The sequence below is a fragment of the Rhinopithecus bieti genome, unplaced genomic scaffold (assembly GCF_001698545.2).
Source record: "Rhinopithecus bieti isolate Rb0 unplaced genomic scaffold, ASM169854v2 scaffold_33444, whole genome shotgun sequence".
Classification (NCBI taxonomy): domain Eukaryota; kingdom Metazoa; phylum Chordata; class Mammalia; order Primates; family Cercopithecidae; genus Rhinopithecus; species Rhinopithecus bieti.
In genome coordinates, this window is record NW_016814544.1 from 182,559 (window position 1) to 203,677 (window position 21,119).

General features: G+C 37.5%; 2 protein-coding genes across 7 annotated transcripts in view; both read right to left on the minus strand.

The window, feature by feature from the left end:
- LOC108514874 (olfactory receptor 4C11) overlaps positions 1-21,119 on the minus strand; it is a 416,510-nt gene that overhangs the window by 169,862 nt on the left and 225,529 nt on the right. The gene's annotated exons all lie outside the window — the stretch shown is intronic.
- LOC108514871 (olfactory receptor 5G3-like) lies at positions 8,564-9,506 on the minus strand. Its single transcript, XM_017851390.1, is given in 2 exon segments — positions 8,564-9,380; positions 9,382-9,506. Coding segments are annotated over 2 exon segments (942 nt in total).

Sequence of the window (21,119 nt, forward strand, 5' to 3'; positions counted from 1 at the left end):
AAAAAAAAAAAAAAAAAAAAAAAAAAAAAAAGAGTTCATTGACTCAATTTTGCAAAGCACACAGGAGAGATTTCCCTAAAGAGTTTTTCAGTAAATTGGCACCAACCACCTGAATCTGAAGCTTGGAATCTTCATCAGGAAGTTTTTGCCCAGGTTGATGTTGAAAATGATATTTCCTAGGGTTTCTTCTTGGATTTTTATAGTTTGAGGTTTTATATTTATGTCTTTAATCCATATTTGAGTTGATTTTATATATTCTGAAATGTAGGGGTCTAGTTTTAATCTTCTGCATATGACTAGCCAGTTATCCCAGCACCATTTATTGAACACAGTCGTTTCCTTATTCCTTATTATTTTTTACTTCATTGAGATTAGTTTGTTATAGGTGTGTGGCTTTAATTCTGGTTTTTCTAACCTATTCCATCTGCTATGTGTCTGTTTTTTGTATCAGTACCATGTTGTTTTAGTTACTAATGCCTTGTTGTATAGTTTAAAGTCAGGTAATGTGATGCCTCCAGCTTTGTTCTTTTTGCTTAGAATTGCTTTGGCCATTTGGGCTATTTTTGGGTTCCAAATACATTTTAGAATTTTTTTTTCTAATTCTATGAAAAATGTCATTTGTAGCTTGATAGGAATAGCATTGAATCTGTAAATACCTTTGGGTAGTATGGTGATTTTAACAATATTATTCTTTCTATCCACGAGCATGGAATGCCTTACCATTTGTTTGTGTAGTCTTTGATTTCTTTCAGTAGCATTTTGCAGTTCTCATTGTAGAGATCTTTCACCTCCCTGGTTAGCTGTATTTCTAGGTATTTTATTCTTTTTGTGGCTATCATGAATGGGACTGCATTCTTAGTTTGGCTCTCAACTTAGATGTTATTGGTGTTTAAAAATGCTACTGATTTTTGCACATTGATTTTGTAGCCTGAAAGTGCTGAAGTTGTTTACCAGATCTAGTAGCATACAAAATATGAGCATACTTAACATCTTGCAAACACCTCGTTATCAACACAATTCAAATTGAGACAGAAAAGTTTCCCTTTTGGGTAATCATATCCCTGAATTCCTTCTACTTTTTTTTATATATTTGTCTCAGCATCACAGGATGAACAGCACCAAAACAAAGCTACTGGAATGGTGAGCACTCATCTTTTAGATACAGATATTACCTGGAGTAAGACTTCATTGGCATAACTGTTTTAGATGTTAACTTTAAGCAGGAATTTTAAGAAAGTATCTATACAAAATACTCAAGGTCATAAAAGTACTTCAAAGAAAATAAATATTGGTTTCCTATTATGTGATGAAAACAAGATCCAAAAATGTATAGTTTCATTTTTAAGATGAATTAAGCTACATTAACTGTTATGCTCCTTCTCTTTTACAAATTCAACGAATATACTCATAAAACTAAAAGATCATACCTTATAAAATATTAAAGGCCTTCATAGAATGGTAGAACTTCAGATATTAGCTTTTTTACTTAGTCTCGTCTATATAGTAAACAAAACCAATTATTTTCTCCTATTGGCAAAGACCAAAATTAGCCAGATGTAATTGATTTCAGATGAGCAGCTTTTAGAAACATACTTCAGAATATACTACAAACGTTAATTACTTGAAGAATCATAGAATATAAAGAAAAATTAAAGATTCTTGCACATTGCCATTACAGAGTTCTAAGAGAAAATAAAAAATTCTTCTTTTTAACTCATAAGAGAATAATAATGTGCAGAAGTTAAGATGTTTTGTTATGCAGGCGATATTTGTGCTTCAGACTGGAATCTTTTTGAATTTATGTTATTTTCCCTCTAAAGAGAAATGAGGGAAAAAAAATACTGTGAAATGAATAAAACATCCCAGTTGCTTTTAATTTTTTGTACAGGAACTTCTAAGCAATCACACTGTTGTCATTATAAAGTTTTTTTGGGTGATTGGATATTTTTCCTTCACTCCTCTTCTTCCTCTAGTAGACCCAGTAAAGTTAACTACAGAGATCTCAGGGGAATGGTACTTGTAAAGAGAGATGCATATATCTCCTCTGAGGGCAGTTCTGTCTCTGCAATTTTCTTCTCATGGCCAAATTAGCTAGTCTCTGTCCATTGATAAGGAGAATACATAATAAAAACCAAAAATACCAAAAGAATTATTGAAATCTCATTTTTTTCTGCTACACAAAAGTGGAGCTATAGCTCTCAATGTAAACCAAACAATCTGTAAATAGTCTGTGCAATATCTGTATGTGGTCAGAGCCCCCCTTTGGCCTCAGTCCCCTCCTCCACTCCTCTACTTCTTTCCCCTGTCACTTCCCTTTATTTCCATAAGCAAGTATTGGTGCAATAGATCATTCAAGCATGCTATAACTTCAGTGGAAGTCCACTCTCTCATTTGTGTAACTTTTCAGAGTCTACACATGCACATACACTTATACACGTTTCTATATGCAAAAACAGTTCTCAAAAAATACAACATAAATTCTGTTTGGAATGGATAGAAAGCTTATCTTGTTTACATTTCCTAGTGTACTATTTGAATTTTGTACCATGTGCAATCATACTGTATTATAAAAGTACACTTTAAATAGCATGTATAGTATGGCCATTCACAGAAAAGATTCACAAATTAGGACCAAAACTTCTATTTTATGAATGTCTTCTCCAAACTTTTAAATTCTCTTTACTGCCACTCTTTTGCAAAAACATAAGTAATAATACTATTCCCCAACCACGGAACAAGAAGAAACTCATTTCTTTTAGCCAAAATATGAATATCGATATTCCCAGCAGTTTATCTGAATCAGCTTTGTATGTTCTCCTGACCCCCACACACTCATTTGTGAAAGGTGGCTACTTTCTCACTGGGCAGGGTCAGTGCATGGTGTAATTTTTCCTCCAATTACTAGCAGAGAAAAAGAAGGTTAAAATCAGCTCCTGACTAAATGATAGGCCCTAGATAAAGTACAGACTAAAGCTATTTCCATTTATCACAATGATCAATATAGCAAACTCTGTTTGTGCCTCTCTCTTATCATTTCAGTGCACTTCAGTTCCATCTTCAACTGCTAACACCGAAGGTTTTTGTGTGTGGATTTGTGTGTGTGTGTGTGTGTGTGTGTGTGTGTGTGTGTGTGTGTGGATTTCTCTTCCCGCCACTTTTCTACCCGCCCAACAAGCCAGAAGTGGCAGAAAATGAACACTTTCCAGGAGCAGCTGTCAACCAAAGACTGGCTTATGTACACATTTCTTGACTCAGTCCCTCTCAGGTGAGATTACTCTGATTCCTGTGTTTCATGCACTGGCACCCAGAGATCTCTAGCATTGGCAGTACTCAGTTGACCACTGCAGTGATCTTCTCATTAACACCTTAAATAGCTCAATAAACAGATATATACTATATATAATCCAAAAGGTAACCACTAGAAGAGATAAAAACTGATTACCATGTTCCTAAATCACTAAAATTAATACACACCCTTATACCGTCACTCCCAAAATAAATATAGGAAACTCCTACCAGAGAGTATTAATTTATTTCCATTCATTATCTCACGTCTAACTTCTCTATCAGTGTTTTAGTTGCTTCCCAAATATAAACTATTATCAACCAATACTTGCACTTGAATCTTTTTCGCAAGGTTTGTTTCCTGGAAAACTCAAACTAAGATGCCTCATACCAGGGTGACCCTTAAGGTGCAGATTATTGGGATGTAGTTCTGGAATCAAATTACTCACTGGAAAGATGGCGACAATACCCACTGCTGATGGAACGGAATGGCCATAACCATGGGCATGCCTTAGCATCTCAGTTACCAAGACTCACCTGCAGCGAATTGGGATAGGGTACAAGTGAGAGATGTGTGTTGACTTATGCAACATGAGAAATATGGGGAGCCATTATAATTATTAAACTATGAAATTAATTTATGTTAAATGCCATTAACATGCTCAATGATGAAAATAGACTCACATAGGACAATTTTCAACTCAGGCATGGTGTCAAAGTCAGAAAGGCAGTGTTCAAAAAGCCTTCATCTGCAATTAGAAACCAGACTGCATGAAAACTCAACCCAGACTGCATGAGAACTCAATCAGATTTGTATATTATAGATGTTATACATCTTGTACCAGATTGCAAGAAGTAATAATTAAAAAGCTAAATTGAAAGCCTCTTTAAAGCCACAGAACTCTGACAGGGGAAAAGTTGAACACTGAGAATTGGGATTAAGACATGGGTGTGAATGTGCTTGAGATTTTCCAGTACCCTTGAACCGTCAAACCTGCAGAAGTAATCCTGTTCCCCTTGCCAGAAGGCAACAGCCTTCCTTTGCTTAGATAAAAGAGGCCTCACGTGAATCAGAGGCTTCACAAGAAAGTAATTTCGTTTCTCAGGATGTAGTCTTGCTTCCCCTCATGGCTCTCAGACTTAGCAACCAGGGACAAGGCTTAGAATGATGAGGTCTGATGACTAAGGAGAATTGGCTCTGCTTTAAGAGGAAAATAATTATCCACCAGGAGTTAAAAGAATTGGCTAAAATGTGCCAGAAGAACAAAGAGAACATGTGAAAGCATATATTAATATCTTGAGGGTAATTCTAGGACTGGGGAAATAAAAAGCTGAGTAGGGGAGAGTTTTCTGATGTAGGAGAACCTCAGTGACTCAGAAATTAGCTTGCAGGCAAGACACCAGAAGCTAATTCTAATGCACTGTTAGGATGGCTCCTTGAATTTTGGAAAACATAACAGTATGCAGTAAAAGAGGTAGGGATGCCACTATTGCCATGGCAGAGTGTTGAAGAAAAGGCCCAAATGCTTAAAGAGGTAGAGATGCTTAAAAAGGATTTATTACACAAGACCAAAGAAGCTGCAGATGCATATGTTCCTGAGAAGACCCAAAGGACACTTTTTCCACTAAAGCAATAAAAAGAAGCACTAGAGAGCCACCAGCTTGGTGAAAAGCTCAGTGGTTTGAGATGCTGCTGTGAATCTAGGCTTCCTAGAGTCAATGGAGATGATAAGATTTCAGAACACTTGAATGGGAAATTAATGCCACCACTAAAGGCATAAAAGATGTAGCAGCGGCTGTCTCTCTTCCCTCTCTATTTAATTCATCAACCTGGACTCTGAAGACCCATATGTTTTCTAGAGAATGAATGCAGACTGCCTCAAGTTCAACCAAGTAGTAGCCCCAATAGCAGTGTTGTACTAAGCATAGGATCATTTAAAAGGTCTCCAGTACATGATACAGTCAGTGATTTGGGGAATGTATTATTTTCTATTACGGTTAGAAAAGAGGATCAGAAATGACTTACATTCATGTGAGATGAACGATACTGTATTCATTTTCAGTTATATCTCAAGACTATGTTAATTTTCCTGCCCAAGGAAATATAGACTGAAGATATTGTCCACCTAAGCATTTCTCAAAACATCATACGGATTCATTACATTGATAACATCATAATGACAGAGCAAGTTACACAAGCAGCTACTAGAATATTGGAGATCTTGGTAAAGCACATGTGCTACAGAGGGTATGAGATAAACTGTATTAAGATTTGGGAATTTGGACACTTAGGGAAAGCTTTTGCAGGTTCAGTGCTTAGGGGAATACTAGAATACCTCCTTTGAAGTGAAAATCACAGAGGCACTATCTTGGTAGGACCCTGGGTTTTGGAGGCAACCTATTCCACAGCTAAGAATATTGCTCCAGCCCCTATACCAAGTGGCACAAAGGCTGCTAGTGTTAACTGAAATCTGCTGCAGGAAAGGGCTCTGCAGCAGATCCCAGTTGCAGTCCAAGCAGCCCTGCCACTGAGCCACATGATGTACAACAGTTGTTATGATGCTGAAGGTTGTAGTAGTGGGAAAAGAAGCAGTATGGAGCTTATCACAAGACTCAGTGGGAATTTGCCAACTGACATTTGAATTCATTCTTAAATAAATGTGTTTATATTATACATCCTTTTAATGGACATTTCTCACCTTACGTTTTTTTGCTAATGACTTATTATTTGCCATTTATTTTATGTTATTTTAGACTATGGAAATGATGTTAGACAAAAAGCAAATTTGAGTGATTATCTTATTCGAGTTCAAAATGGGTTGTAAAGCAACAGAGACAACTCTCAACACCTGCAATGCATCTGGCCCAGGAACTGCTAACAGATGTACAGTGCAGCAGTGCTTTGAGAAATTTTGCAAAGGAGACAAGAGCCTTGAAGATGAGGAGCACAGTGGCCGGCCATTGGAAGTTGACAATCACCAAATGAGAGCAATCATCAATGCTGATCTTCTTACAACTACACAAGAAGTTGCCAAAAAACTCGATGTCAACCATTCTACAGTCATTCAGCATTTGAAGCAGATTGGAAAGGTAAACAAGCTCAATACATGGGTGCCTCATGAGCCAAGCAAAAATTTTTTTTAAAAAATGTCATTTTGAAGTGTCGTCTTCTCTTATTCTACGCAACAACAAACCATTTCTCAATCGGATTGTGAGGTGCAACAAAAAGTGGAATTTATACATCAGTTGGCAATGACCAGCTCAGTGGCTGGACTGAGAAGAAGCTCTAAAGCACTTCCCAAAACTAAATTTGCACCCAAAAAAGGTCATGGTTGACGGGGCAAGAGCACTGTCATCTCAGACAGACACTGCTACTTTAAGTTCCAGCTCCCTTTCTAGCTTCATGGATTTCAAGGAATAACTTCTCTTCTAACTGCAAGCAGCCGGAAAAGAGCAGACAGTAAAACACAGATAAGATAGCTCAGGTGCAGAGGAGGGTGGGGAGGAAGTTTCTTGGCTCACTGCCAAACTTCACCCTCATACAATGAGGCCCCAGTAAAACAGTGGGTCTTAATAAGCACATTCCTTTCCTTTCAGGTGCACTAAGTTAGGGAAGCTAAAGGCAGACGCGGGGGATATGCTTGCAGCTGCAGAAAGATGTATGGGAACAGACACACAACTCTCCCTCCCAGATAAGCACGACAAAGAGACACAGAAGCAGTCCGAGCCTCTAATAAACTTTCCCACCCTGAATCCTTAAAAACCCTTAGTCTGTAAGAGAGTGTGGCTTCTGACCTAACTCAGTCAGAAATCCCTCCCAGATTTGTTTTCCGAAATAAACCTGTTAACTGTTAAGCCACCCTTTGTGTTTCTCTCCTGTTTCTTTAATTCTTACTACAGCTGCTGTTATGTGGTCTGTCACCAGTCAGATCCACCACAGCTTTCTGAATCCTGGTGAAACATTTACATGCTGAGAAGTAGGTTCAGCAAATCAATGAGATACAATGAAAACTGCAATGCCTGCAGCTGGCACTGATCAACAAAAAGGGCCCAATTCTTTTCCACAACAATGCCAACCACATGTTGTACAGCCAGTGCTTCAAAACTTGAATTTGGCTACAAAGTTTTGCCTCATCCACCATATTCACCTGAGCTCTCACCAACCAACTACCACTTCTTCAAGCATCTTGAAAACTTTTGCAGGAAAACACTTCCACAACAAGCAAGATGCAGAAAATACTTTACAAAAGTTTGTTGAATCTCGAAGCAGATTTTTTTTTTTTTTTTTTTTTTTTTTTTTTTTTGAGATGAAGTCTTGCTCTGTTGCCCAGGCTGGAATGCAGTGGTGTGATCTCAGCTGGCTGTAACCACCACCTCCCAGGTTCAAGTGATTCTCCTGCCTCAGGCTCCCGAGTAGCTGGGACTACAGGTGTGTGCCACCATGGCTGGCAAACTTTTTGAATTTGTAGCAGAGACAGGGTTTCACCATGTTATCCAGGATGACCTTGATCTCCTGACCTCATAATATGCCCACCTCAGACTCTCAAAGTGCTGGGATTACAGGTGTGAACCACCATGCCTGGTCAAAGCACAGATTTTTATGCTACAGGAATAAACAAACTTATTTTCATTGGCAAAAGTATGTTAATTGCAATGTTTCCTATTTTGATTAATGAGATTTTGTTTAGGCCTAGTCATAATAATTCAAAATTCATAGTTCAAAACCACAATTACTTTTGCACCATCCTAAATATATATTCTTAGCAATTTGCATTCTCATTTTTGTGAATTGCTTATTCATGAGTTGGCCCATTTATCTATTGTTTTTCTCTTTGATCAATTGTGAATTTGGGGATGTTCTTTGGATATTAGGGATATTGATTGCTTGGTATGGGTACACAACTATTTTCTCTCATTTTATTATTTGTCTTTTAACATTGTGTGTAGTGCTTTGATTTTTTCTTTATAACTTTTCATTCTTACATCTGGATTTAAAAATATTCACACACTCAAGATTTTTCAAATGTTCACTTACATTTTCTTCTAGTATATTTTTACATTTATATTCTCAGTTCATCTCTATATTATTCTGAGATTCTCATTATGTCACAGAAAATAAGACTGAGGCAGAAAAATATTTTAAAGCTTATCCTTTTTTAAATAATCTATGACCTGTCAGAATCAGTACTGACATGCAGCTTCTGGTTCTCAGTACAGTTTTGTTTTTATTACATATTTTGCACCAGCATCTATGATACAACACAAATAGAATTCTCTTTTACCTCCCTATAAGAAATTTTTTCCTTTCAAATTTTCTTCTGAATGCATCTTTCACCTCCTTATTCCTCAAGCTATAAATAAGGGGGTTAACCATGGGGATTACCACAGTATAAAACAGAGAAATCACTTTATTGATACCCAGGGAGGAACTTGAACTTGGCCGAACATAAATCAAGAAAAGAGTGCCATACAGGATGGAGACGGCTGCAAGGTGAGAAAAACAGGTGGAAAAGGCTTTCTGCTTCCCATTAGCAGTCTGGATCTTCAAGACGGTCATCAGGATGCAAATATAGGAGACCATGATGATCAGACCACTGAGTACTCCTATAGCTCCAGCCAAGACAAACAGTACAAATTTATTCATCCAGGTGCCTGCACATGCTAGGGAAAGCAGTGGAAAAATATCACAGAAAAAGTGATTGATAATATTTGAACTACAAAAGGGTAGGCAAAAAGTGAAAATTGTATGAGTCATGGTGCTTATAAGAGCCATGGCATAAGGCCCTACCACCAGCTGCATGCAGACCTGCTGAGACATAATGAGTGTATACAACAAGGGCTTGCAGATGGCCACATACTGGTCATATGCCATGGCAGCCAGGAGAAAACACTCAGTTGCCTCAAAGAGACCAAAGAACCACATCTGTGCAGCACAACCCAGAAAAGTGATGCCTTTTTTCTCTGCAAAGATATTACACAGCATCTTAGGGGCAATGGAAGAAGAGGAACAAATATCTACAAAGGACAAGTGGCTAAGAAAAAAGTACATAGGAGTGTGGAGTCTGGGATCAATCCATATGAGAGTGATAATCCCTGTTACCTCCCAGGGTGATAAGATAAACAAAGAGAAACATGAAGAAGAGAACAATCTTCTGATAGGGATGATCTGTGAGGCCCAATAAAAGAAATTCAGTCACTACTGTCTGGTTCTTGTCTTCCATTGGTTCCACTAGTTCCATTGGTTCATTGTAATCTATCATAAGAATGAGAAATTATTTTTATTACAAACAAAATCAATGATTAATAGCTACATATAGTATTTGAAGCTAATGATAGATTGTTTCAAACAGGGTTATAAGAGACAATTGTGAAATAGTGTTGATCTGGGAGATACTCCTAGATACTAGATGTGAGCAGTTGTGCAAGAATCTTGTGTAAATGTGAACAATTTACCCTTGATCTCTTTGGATTCTGTGCACTCTCCCACCAAGAGCCATCCAATTGTGGCTCACATCTGTAGTCCCAGCTACTCAGGAGGCTGAGGAAGGAGGATCGCTTGAGCCCACGTGTTCAAGGCTGCTGTAAGCTATGATCCCACCACTGCACTCCAGCTTGTGTGATAGAGTGAGATCATGTCTCTAAAAAATAGAAAATAAGTAGTCATCCAACTATATGATCTAAAATGCCCTCAGATTATAAAATTATATTTGAAATGAAAATCACTTTACTCTCCATACTCCATGTCACCAGATAATGAGATCGTAAACCCACTTAGGAATACCCTAAAGATGCAAAGTGAAAACCAATGACATGTTCAGATCCTAACATTAGATGTCAGGGAAAGGACAAGCAGGGGAGTTCTTATTCTTTTTAAATGATTAGTAACATCCTAATGTTATTAGGACACAATTTGTAAGTGTGTTTATCAGTCTATTCCCTATTCTCCCTTATATAAGGATGTGGAAAGGATAATACACTAAACAAAAAGGTTGTTTATTGAAAATTAGTAAAAGTAAATGATAGTTGTTCATGTTTATAAAGATCTGCCCTCAGATCTATGACAGATCTGAGGTCAAAAGAGGCACCAGGAATCAAGAATATAAGATGATAGATTGAGAAGGAATGGCAAGGGCTAGAAATTTCTCTCAACCTTGTAATTCCAATAAAGGAAGATGATGCCATGGGAGGAACTGAGAGACCCTCCCTGCCTTTGAGATCAAGTGATCTGACAAATGTTGTACAGCAACTTGTGATGGAAATTATACGGAAAATTAAGCATCTGCTGAGCTAAAACAACACATAATTATTTTACATGCTTTCCTATATTTTATGTACATATTTTTAAGGCACTTATCCTGGAGTTTGTGAGGCAATATCAATTATAGTTATAATATGTGAAATGTCAAATGCTTAATACTTTATACAGGGAAAACCTTCAAGAAAATACTATGTTTATGATACATTTGTCAAGAAACAACAAATAAAACTGCTTAAAATTTCTAGAAGAAGACAATCATGTAGGATGATTTATGAAAAAAAGAACCTGATTTATACAACACCATCACTTCAATTAATATCCTGTGTGGAGAAAATATAAACAGCATACCATTCTTGAATTAAATACTAATTAATATGTGAAACTTAGTGTATACTCTCAAACAGTTAATAGTCACTGCATCTATCTGAGTTTTGATTATTTGATCATTATCATGATTGTTTGCTTCATGCTATTGTGGAGTGTCTTTTCAGCAGTCACAAGGACAATTTTAGGCTTACATTATCATGTTCTCACACATAGGTGGGAACTAAACAGTGAGAACACTCGGACATAGGAAGGGGAACATCACACACCGGAGCCTGTCATGGGGAGAGCAGGCAGGGACAGCATTAGGAGATATACTTAATGTAAATGACAAGTTAATGGGTGCAGCACACCAACATGGCACATGTATACATATGTAACAAAACTGCACGTTGTGTACATGTACCCTAGAACTTAAAGTATAATTTAAAAAACATAAAAAATAAATACAAAAGAGTATTATCCATTGCAGAAATGTTTCTCTTTATCCATAGTCAAATATGCCAAGATTGGTGTGTGGGGTTAAGAGGTATACAGACTGATCCTAGTTTTAGTCCAATTACTACTTATTTATTTACTTGATTGTAAGTCATTTTGAGTTTTCTATAAAATACAGAGGATGTTCTGTTTGACTTTCAATATTTAACATTCCATGATCTTAGAATTCTTCATGAACATTACAGTGCCTTTCTATTTTTTTATTTTACAGAATTGTTTTATTTTATATAATTATTTTATTTTTAATTTACAAATAAAATTGTTTCTATTTCTTGGGTACAATATGATGCTTTGAAATTTGTATTCATTGTAAAATGGCTAAATCAAGCAAATTAACATATGCATTACCTCACATATTTATCATTTTCTGTTGGGAGAACACTTAAAATCTCTCTTAGCAACTTTTAAGAATATAATACATTGTTACTAACAGTATCTCCATATTATTTTTAAAAAACAGGAAATTCAGTTGTTTCATCTCACAAAGATGTGAACAAAATGCCAACGTCTGCTCTATTTAGAGAACCTGAGGTGGAAGGTCATGTTCCCAAAGTTCAAGCTAATCCTGAGGTTTCTCTACCAAAAAGTTTATGTTTTCCAAATGCAGTTTACTCACTTCTTTATGTATCTCCTTTAACTGCTTCAAAGCAAATGATCATTTTCTATTAATAAGAATGGAAGATGCAGCTCCCTCCATGCTGGTGATCTTTTTCAAGAAGCATGGATTTCCAGGTACTTGATGAGGAAGATAAATCCCTCATATTGATGAGCCTAGGTTAAAGAGATACTTTTTGACCCACACATTAATTCACATACCGCACAAAATAAGGGACATTTTTAAGGAGTTTTCCGCAATTTAGAGTCAGGTCCCCAAAGAACTTAAACCTCAAGAGCTAACACCTGAAGGGACAAAATTAAACTGGTATCAGTAGCATTGGGGTGAAGTGGTATCTCCTTATTGTATATTAAAGAGAGGATTCCCAAGAAAACTCTGTGTGTGTGTGTGTGTGTGTGTGTGTGTGTGTGTGCACGTGTGTTTGTGTGTGTGTGTGTGCCCTTTTAGGATTCTCCTTGCCAAAGAGAGACCACTTATCCATCAGTGGAAAATGATGCATTGAGGAGTAAGCACAAGCTGGGATGAGGTAGTTTGCTGGCTGGATTCTCACCCTGCAAATCTCCTCCAACCCAGAGCTCTGCTGTAAACATCTGAAATACAAAAGAAGCATGTCCCACATCCAGGGCACACTGCTGCAGGGAGTGAGCTCCCAGGTCTTGGGCAGCTCTACCCCTGTGGCTTTGTAAGGTTCAGTCCCCAGGGTTGCTTTCAGGGGTTGGAGTTAAATGCCTGGGGTTTTTTCAGATGCAGTGGGCAAGCTCCTGGTGGATCTACCATTCTAGGATCTAGAGGACTGTGGTCCACTTCTTACATCTCCACTAGGCAGTGCCCCATTGGGGACTTTGTATGGGGCTCCAACCCCACATTTCCCCTTGGCACTGCCCTAGTAGATGTTTTCTGTGAGGGCTCCACCCCTGTTGAAGGCTTCTGCCTGGGCACCCAGGCTTCCTCATAAATCCTCTGAAATCTAGGTGGAGTCTACCAACTGTTCTTTACTCTTACATTGTGTGCACCTTAAAGCTTAACACCTCATGGAAGCCACCAAGGCTTATGACTTGCATTCCTCAAAGTGGCAACCCAAGTTGTAGCTGGGTCCCTTTGAGCACTGGCTAGAGCTGGAGTTGCAGTAGCCAGAATGCAGAGAACAGCGTCCTGAGGCTTTGCAGGGCAATGGGGCCCTTGACCATTCCCATTAAACCATTCTTTCCTCCTTAGTCTCTGGGCTGTGATGGAAGGGACTATTGCCAAAGTTTCTGAGATGCCTTTCAGGCCTTTTCCCTGTTATCTTGGATAGTGGCACTTGGCTCCCTTTCAGTTATGCAAATATCTCTAGCAAGTGGTTGCTCCACAGCCTGCCTGAATTCCTCTCCCCAAAAAGCTTTTTCTTTCCTGCCACATGACCAGGCTGCAGATTTTCCAAACTTTTATGTTCTGCTTCCCTTTAATTATAAGTTCCATTTTAGTTTTTTGCTCCTGCATCTGAGCATAGGCTGTTAGAAGAAGCCATATCACTTCTTGAACGCTTCTAGAAATTGTTTTCACCTGATACCCTAAATCATCACTCTCAAGTCCAAACTTCCACACATCCCTAGGGCATACAAAGAATGTAGCCAAGCCCTTTGCTAAGGAATAACACGTGTGATCTTTGCTCCAGTTCCCAATAAGTTCCTCATTTCTATCTGAGACCTCATCAGCCTGGACTTTATTGCCCATGTTACTATCAGCATTTTGATTACAACCATTTAACCTGTCTCTAGGAAGTTCCAAACTTTCTTTCAACTTTCTATCTTCCTCTGAGCTCTTCCCACTTACAAAGTCACTTTCACATTTTCAGATGTTGTTATCATAATGCCCTGCTTTTCAGTACCAACTTTCTGTATTCGGTCACTCTTTAATTGCTATAAAGAAATACTTGAGACTGGATAATTTATAAGAAAATAAGTTTAAATTGTTCATGGTTTCATGGTTTTGCAGGCTATACATCTGCTTCTGGGGAGGCCTCAGGGAGATTTTATTAATGACAGAAAGTGAAGCAGGAGCAGTCATTTCACATGGAGAAGTCAGGAGCAAAACAGAGCAAGAGAGAGAGTTGGGGGTGGGGAGGTGCCATACACTTGTAAATGACCAGGTCTCATGAATACTCACTCACTATTATTAAAAAAGCATGAAGCCATGAGGGATCTGCCTCCATAACCTAATCACCTCCCACCAGGCCCCATCTCCAAATTAGGGGTTACAATTTAATGTGAGATTTGGGCAGGACAAATGTTTAAACTATATCATGCTTTGAGAGTTAAAGATGACATACTCATTTTAAGAAAGACCCAAACTGAACTTCTGCAGTTAAAAAACTCACTATAAGAATTTTACAGTACAGTTGTAAGTATTAACAATGGAATAGACCAAGCTGAGGAAAGAATCTCAGAGCTCACAAATCGTTCATTCAAATTAACACAACCAGACAAAAAAAAAAAAAAAAAGATGAATAAAAGAATAAATCTTTAAAAACTCTGAGAAATAAGGGATTATGTAATGAGACCAAACCTAGAAATCACTGGCATTCTTCAGAAATAAGGACAAAGAGTAAGCAACTTGGAAAACATATGGGAAGATACAGGCCTCACAAAATTTCCCAAGTGCTATAGAGGTTGGCATGAAAATTCAGGAAACTCAGAAGAGAACCACTGCAAGATGCTATACAAAATGACCATCCCCAACACACATCGTCATCACGTTCTCCAAAGTTAACATGAAAGACAAAAAATCTCAAAGGCAGCTAAAAAAAGAAGAAAAAAAAAAGAGTCAGGTCACTTTAAGAAAAAAAAACTCTATTAGGCTAACAACAGACTTTTCAGTAGAAATCTTATAAGCCAGAAGAAATCGGGGTCTATTTTAGCATCCTTTAAAAAAAGAAATTCCAACCAAGAATTTCATATTTCACCAAACTAAACCTCATAAGCAAAAGAGTAATAAAATTCTTCCAGACAACCAAACACTAAAGAAATTTGTTACCACTAGACTAACCTTACAAGAGGTCCTTAAGGGAGTTCTAAACATGGAAACAAAAAACAATATCTGCTACCACAAAAACACACCCCAGTGTATTTATAGCAGGTACACAATTGAGTTTACAAAGCAAGCAGCTAACAACAAAATGATATGATTAAAATCTCACATATCAATATTAACCTTGAATGTAAATGATTGAAATGCACTGCTTGGCAGAGTGACAAGTTAGAAAAAATAAAACCTAACCATTAACAGTTTTCAAGAGACCCAGCTCATAAGTAATGACACTGACAGGCTCAAAGTAAAGGGATGGAAAAAGATCTATCATGCAAATAGAAAGCAAAAAAGAGCAGAGATTACTCTTCTTAAAGGAGTCTGTAAATCAACAACAGTGTAAAAGGACTATCGGGGGAACCAGCCCCAGTATTTCAACATAGGTTCTTTTCTATTTTCCCTAAGTATCGGCTGGTCTGAGAAATAAAGAAAAAGAGCACAAAGAGAGAAATTTTACAGCTGGGCCTCCAAGGATGACATCACATATTGGCAGTTTCCATGATGCCCCTTGAGCCACAAAACCAGCAAGTCTATATTAGGGATTTCAAAAGGGCAGGGGTCTACAAACAAAAAATAAGTCACAAAGATCACATGCTGCAAAAGGCAATCAAAGATCACTAGGGCAGAAGGGCAGAGCAAGATCACAAGACCAGGGCAAAATTAGAATTACTGATGAGGTTCCATGTCCCACTGGGCACATATTGTCTTGATAAACATCTTAACAGAAAACAGGGTTTGAGAGCAGACAACCAGTCTGACTAGAATTTACTAGGCTGGAATTTCCCAATCCTAGTATGCCTGAGGGCACTGCAGGAGACCAGGGTGTATTTCATCCCTTATCTTCAACCGCATAAGACAGACACTCCCAGAGCAGCCGTCAATAGATCCATTCCTGGGAATGCATTCCTTTCCCAGGGTTATTTCTTGCTAGGCAAAGAATTCAGTGATATTTCTCCTACTCGCTTTCTGCAAGAAGAGAAATATGACTGTTCTGCCCAGCCCCGCAGGCAGTCAGACCTTATGGTTATCTCCCTTGTTCCCTGAAAATCACTGTTATCCTATTCTTTTTCAGGATGCCCAGATTTCATATCGTTCAAACACACATGTTTTACAAACAATTTGTACAAATAATGCAATCATCACAGGGTCCTGAGGCAACATACATACTCAGCTTACAAAGATGATGGGATTAAGAGATTAAAGACAGGCATAGGAAATTATAAGAGTATTGATTGGGGAAGTGATAAATGTCCATGAAATCTTCACAATGTTCAGAGATTGCAGTAAAGACAGGTGAAAGAAATTATAAAAGTGTTAATTTGGGGAATTAATAAATGTCCATGAAATCTTCACAATTTGTGTTCTTCTGTCGAGGCTTCAGCTGATCCCTCCATTTGGGGTCCCTGACTTCCAGCAACAAAGGACAAAGAAAGACATTATATAAAGATAAAGGGTTCGATTCAACAAGAAGATTTAACTATCATAAATATATATACACCCAACATTGGAGCACCCAGATTCATAAAATAAGTACTTGTAGACCTTTGAAGAACTTAGCTACAAAATAAAAATGAGATCTTTAACACCTCACTAATGGTGTTAGACAGATGCCTGAGGCAGAAACCTAACAAAGAAACCCTGAGCTTAAATTAAACACTTGAATCATTGGACCTAACAGGAAACCACACAATACAACACCTAACAACCACAGAATATACATTCTTCTCAACTTCACATGGAACGTACTGTAAGATTAACCACATGCTCAGCCCTAAAGCAAGTCTCAATAAATTCCAAAAGATTCAAAATCACATCAATCATACTCTTGGACCACAGTGCAATAAAAACATAAATCAATACCAAGAAGATTTCTCAACACCACACAATTACATGTAAATTAAACAACTTACTCCTCAATGACTTTGGGGTAAACAAAAAAAATGATATAGAAATTAAAAAATTATTTGAAATTATTGAAAACAGAGACACAACATACCAAAATCTCTGGGATGCAGTTAAAGCAGTGTTAAGAGAAAGTTTATAGTGCTAAATGCCTACCTCAAGAAGTTAGAAAGATATCAAGTTAATAATTTAACATGATACCTGTAGGAACTAGAAAAACAAGAAAAATCAAACCCCAAAGACAGCAGAAGAAAACAAATAACTGAAGTCAAAACAGAAATCTACAAAACTGATATGCAAAAATCCATAGAAAAGACGAGTGAAACCAAAAGTTGGCTTTTTGAAAGAATAAACAACACTGATAAACTACTAACAAAGGAAAAAAGGGAAATCCAAAAAAGCATAATCAGAAATGACAAAGACGACATTATAGGCAACCTCACAGAAATACAAAACTCCTCAGAGACTACTATGAACACCTCTATGTACACAAATTAGAAAATCTAGAGGAAATGAAAGAATTTCTAGAAATGCACAAATTCCCAAGCTTAAACCAAGTAGTAATTGAATCCCTAAACAGACCAATAACAAGTTCCAAAATGAATCAATAATAATAATTAAAAAAAAAACTAGCAACCAAAAAAAGCCCTGGATGAGAAGGATTCACAGCCAATTTCTACCTGACATGCAAAGAAGAGCTGATATCAATCCTACTGAAACTATTGCAAAAAACTGAGAAACAGGGATTCTTCTCTTAGTTATTCTATGAAGCCAACATCACCCAATACCAAAATCTGACAGAGACACAATAAAGAAAGAGAACTACAGGCTTATATTCATGATGAACATAGGCAAAAAAGTCCTCAACAAAACATTAGCAAACCAAATCCACCAACGGATTAAAAAGTTAATTCACCATGACCAAGTAGGCTTTATTTCTGGGATGCAAGGTTGGTAAAATGAACCTTTGGTGTAAATGAAAAAGGTTGGTGTAAATGAAAAGAGTGATGCACCACATAAACAGAATTAAAATAAACTATACGATCATCTCAATAGATGCAGAAAAAGCTTTCCATAAAATCAAAACTCTTCGTGATAAGAACTCTCAAGAGACTAGGCATCAAAAGAACATCTCTTACGAGCCACCTATGATAAACTTAGTCCCTATCACACAGAATGGACAAAAGCTGGAAGCATTCCCTTGAGAACAGGACAAAGATGCCCACTCTTACCATCCTATGCAACATCGTACTATACATCCTAGTCAAAGCAATGAGGCAAGAGAAACAAATAAAAGGCATTCAAATAGGAAAAGAAGAAATCAACTACCTCTTTTCATGGGTGATATGATTCAATCCATAAAAAGCCCTAAAGACTCTGCCAAGAGGCTCCTTAAACTGATAAACCACGTTAGTAAACTTTCAGCATACAAAATCAATATACAAAAATCAGTAGCATTTCTATACACTAATAATGTTCAAACTAAGAACCAAATCAAGAGCATAATACCTTTTAAACAATATCCACAAAAAGAATGACATACTTAAGAATAGATCTAACCAAAAGATGAAAGATGTCTACAAGAAGAAATAAAAAACACTGCACAAAGAAATCAGAGATGACACAAACAAATGGAAAAAATTCCATGCTCATGAATTGGAAGAATCAATATTATTAAAATTATCATATTGTCCAAGCAATTTACAGCTTCAATGCTATTTCTATCAAACTACCAATGACATTTTTCACAGAATTTGAAAAAAAAATTAAATATTAAATCATAAAACAACCCAAATAGCCAAAGCAGTCCTAAGCAAAGAGAACAAAGCTAGGGGCATGACATTATCTGACTTCAAATTATACCCCAAAGCTACAATAACCAAAATAGCATGGTGCTTATACAAAAATAGTCACATAGACCAATGGAACAGAATAGAGAAGCTAGAAATAAAGCTGCACAGCTACACCCATCTGATCTTCAACAAAGTAAAAAAGAAAATAAGCAACAGAGAAAGAACTCTCTGTTCAACAAATGGTGATGGGATAACTGGCTAGCCATACACAAAAGAATAAAATTGGGCCCCTATCTTTAACGATATACAAAAATTAATATAAGATGGATTAAAGACTTCAGTTTAAAACCTCAAACTATTAAAATCTTAGAAGAAAACTTGGAAAGTACTCTTCTTGACATGAACCTTGGCAAAGAATGTTTGACTAAGCCCCCAAAAGCAATTGCAACAAAAACAATAATTAACAAGTGGGACCTAACTAAACTAAACAGCTTCTGCACAGCAAAAGAAACTATCAACAGAGTTAACAGGCATCCTACGGAATGGGAGAAAATATTTACAAACTATGCATCTGACAAAGGCCTAATGTTCAGAATGTATAAGCAACTTTTAAAAATCAGCAAGCAAAAAATAAATCTCATTACAAAGTGGGCAAAGAACATGAACAGACACTTCTCACAAGAAGAAAACCATGCAGCCAACAAACATATGAAAAAAAAATGCTTATCATCACCAGTCATCAAAGAAATGCAAATCAAAACTACATGAGACACCATCTCACACCAGTCAGAACAGTTTTTGTTGAAAAGTCAAACAAACAAACAAAAAACAAAAAAAACCAGGTGTTGGCCAAGCAGTAAAGAAAATGCTTACACGCTATTGGTGGGAATGTAAATTAGTTCCTTCACTGTAGAGAGCAGTTTGGCAATTTCTCAAAGGACTGAGTTGAACCAGCTATCCCATTAGTAGGTATATACCTGAAGGAATATAAATTTTTCTAACAGACACCTCCACCTGTATGTTCATCACAGCACTATTCACAAGTGCAAAAATATGGAATAAACCTAGGTGTCCATCAATAGTTGATTGGATAAAGAAAATATGATATATATGCACCATTAACTATTATCCATCCATAAATAAGAATAAAATTATGGGCCGGGCGCGGTGGCTCATGCCTGTAATCCCAGCACTTTGGGAGGCTGAGACAGGCAGATCATGAGGTCAGGAGATCCAGACCATCCTGTCTAACACGGTGAAACCCCGTCTCTACTAAAAACACAAAAAAATTAGCTGGGTGTGGTGGCGGGCGCCTGTAGACCCAGCTAGTCTAGAGGCTGAGGCAGGAGAATGGCGTGAACCTGGGAGGCGGAGCTTGCAGTGAGCTGAGATGCGCCACTGCACTCCAGCCTGGGGGACAGAGCAAGACTACGTCTCAAAAAAAAAAAAAAAAAAAAAAGAGTAAAGAATAAAATTATGTTCTTTGCAGTAACACAGATGCAGCAGGAGGCCATTTTCCTAAAGAAAATAATAGAAAAACAAATACCATATGTTCCCACTTGTAAGTGCGACCTAAACATTGGGTACACATTGACATAAAGATGGGAAAAATAGACACTGGAAAATACAAGGAGGAGGAGGAAGGGAGGGGGTCAAGGGCTGAAAAATTACCTGTTGGCTACTGTCTTCACTTCTTGGTTATGTTAGTCCATTTTTGCACTGCTATAAATACCTGAGGTTAGATAAGTTATAAACAAAAAAAGAGGTTTAATTGTCTCACAGTTCTGCAGGCTGTACAAGAAGCATGGCACCAGCATCTGATTCTGGTGAGGACTCGGGAGGTCACAATCATGGCAGAAGGTGAAGGGAAAGTAGGCAATGTCACATAGCATAAGTAGGAGCAGGAGATGTGGGGGAAGAGTCACATACTTTTAAACAATCAGATCTTGTGAAAACTCACTCTTTAACTATCACGAGGACAGACCCAGGCCATTCATGGATCCACCCCCGTGACCCAAGTGTCCCCTGCAAGTCCCCACCTCCAACATGTGGAATCATATTCATCATCAGATTTGGAGGAGACGGACACCCAAATTATATCATCGGCATCATGCAATATACCTTTTAACAAACCTGCACATGTATCCCCAGGAATCTAAAGTAAAACATGTAATAGACAAAATAAAAAGAAAGGCAGATATTAGTTACATTTCAGCAACTTCTGAAAGTGTAGTCTACATACTGCTTCCCTTTCTTACAACAGTTAACGTGGCAAACCCTGTGCCTCACCCTTATTTCAGTGCACACTAGCCAACTTTCTTGATGCCATCTACATTTCTTTATCTGAGGATTATCTTCCCACTACTTTTCCAACACCCAG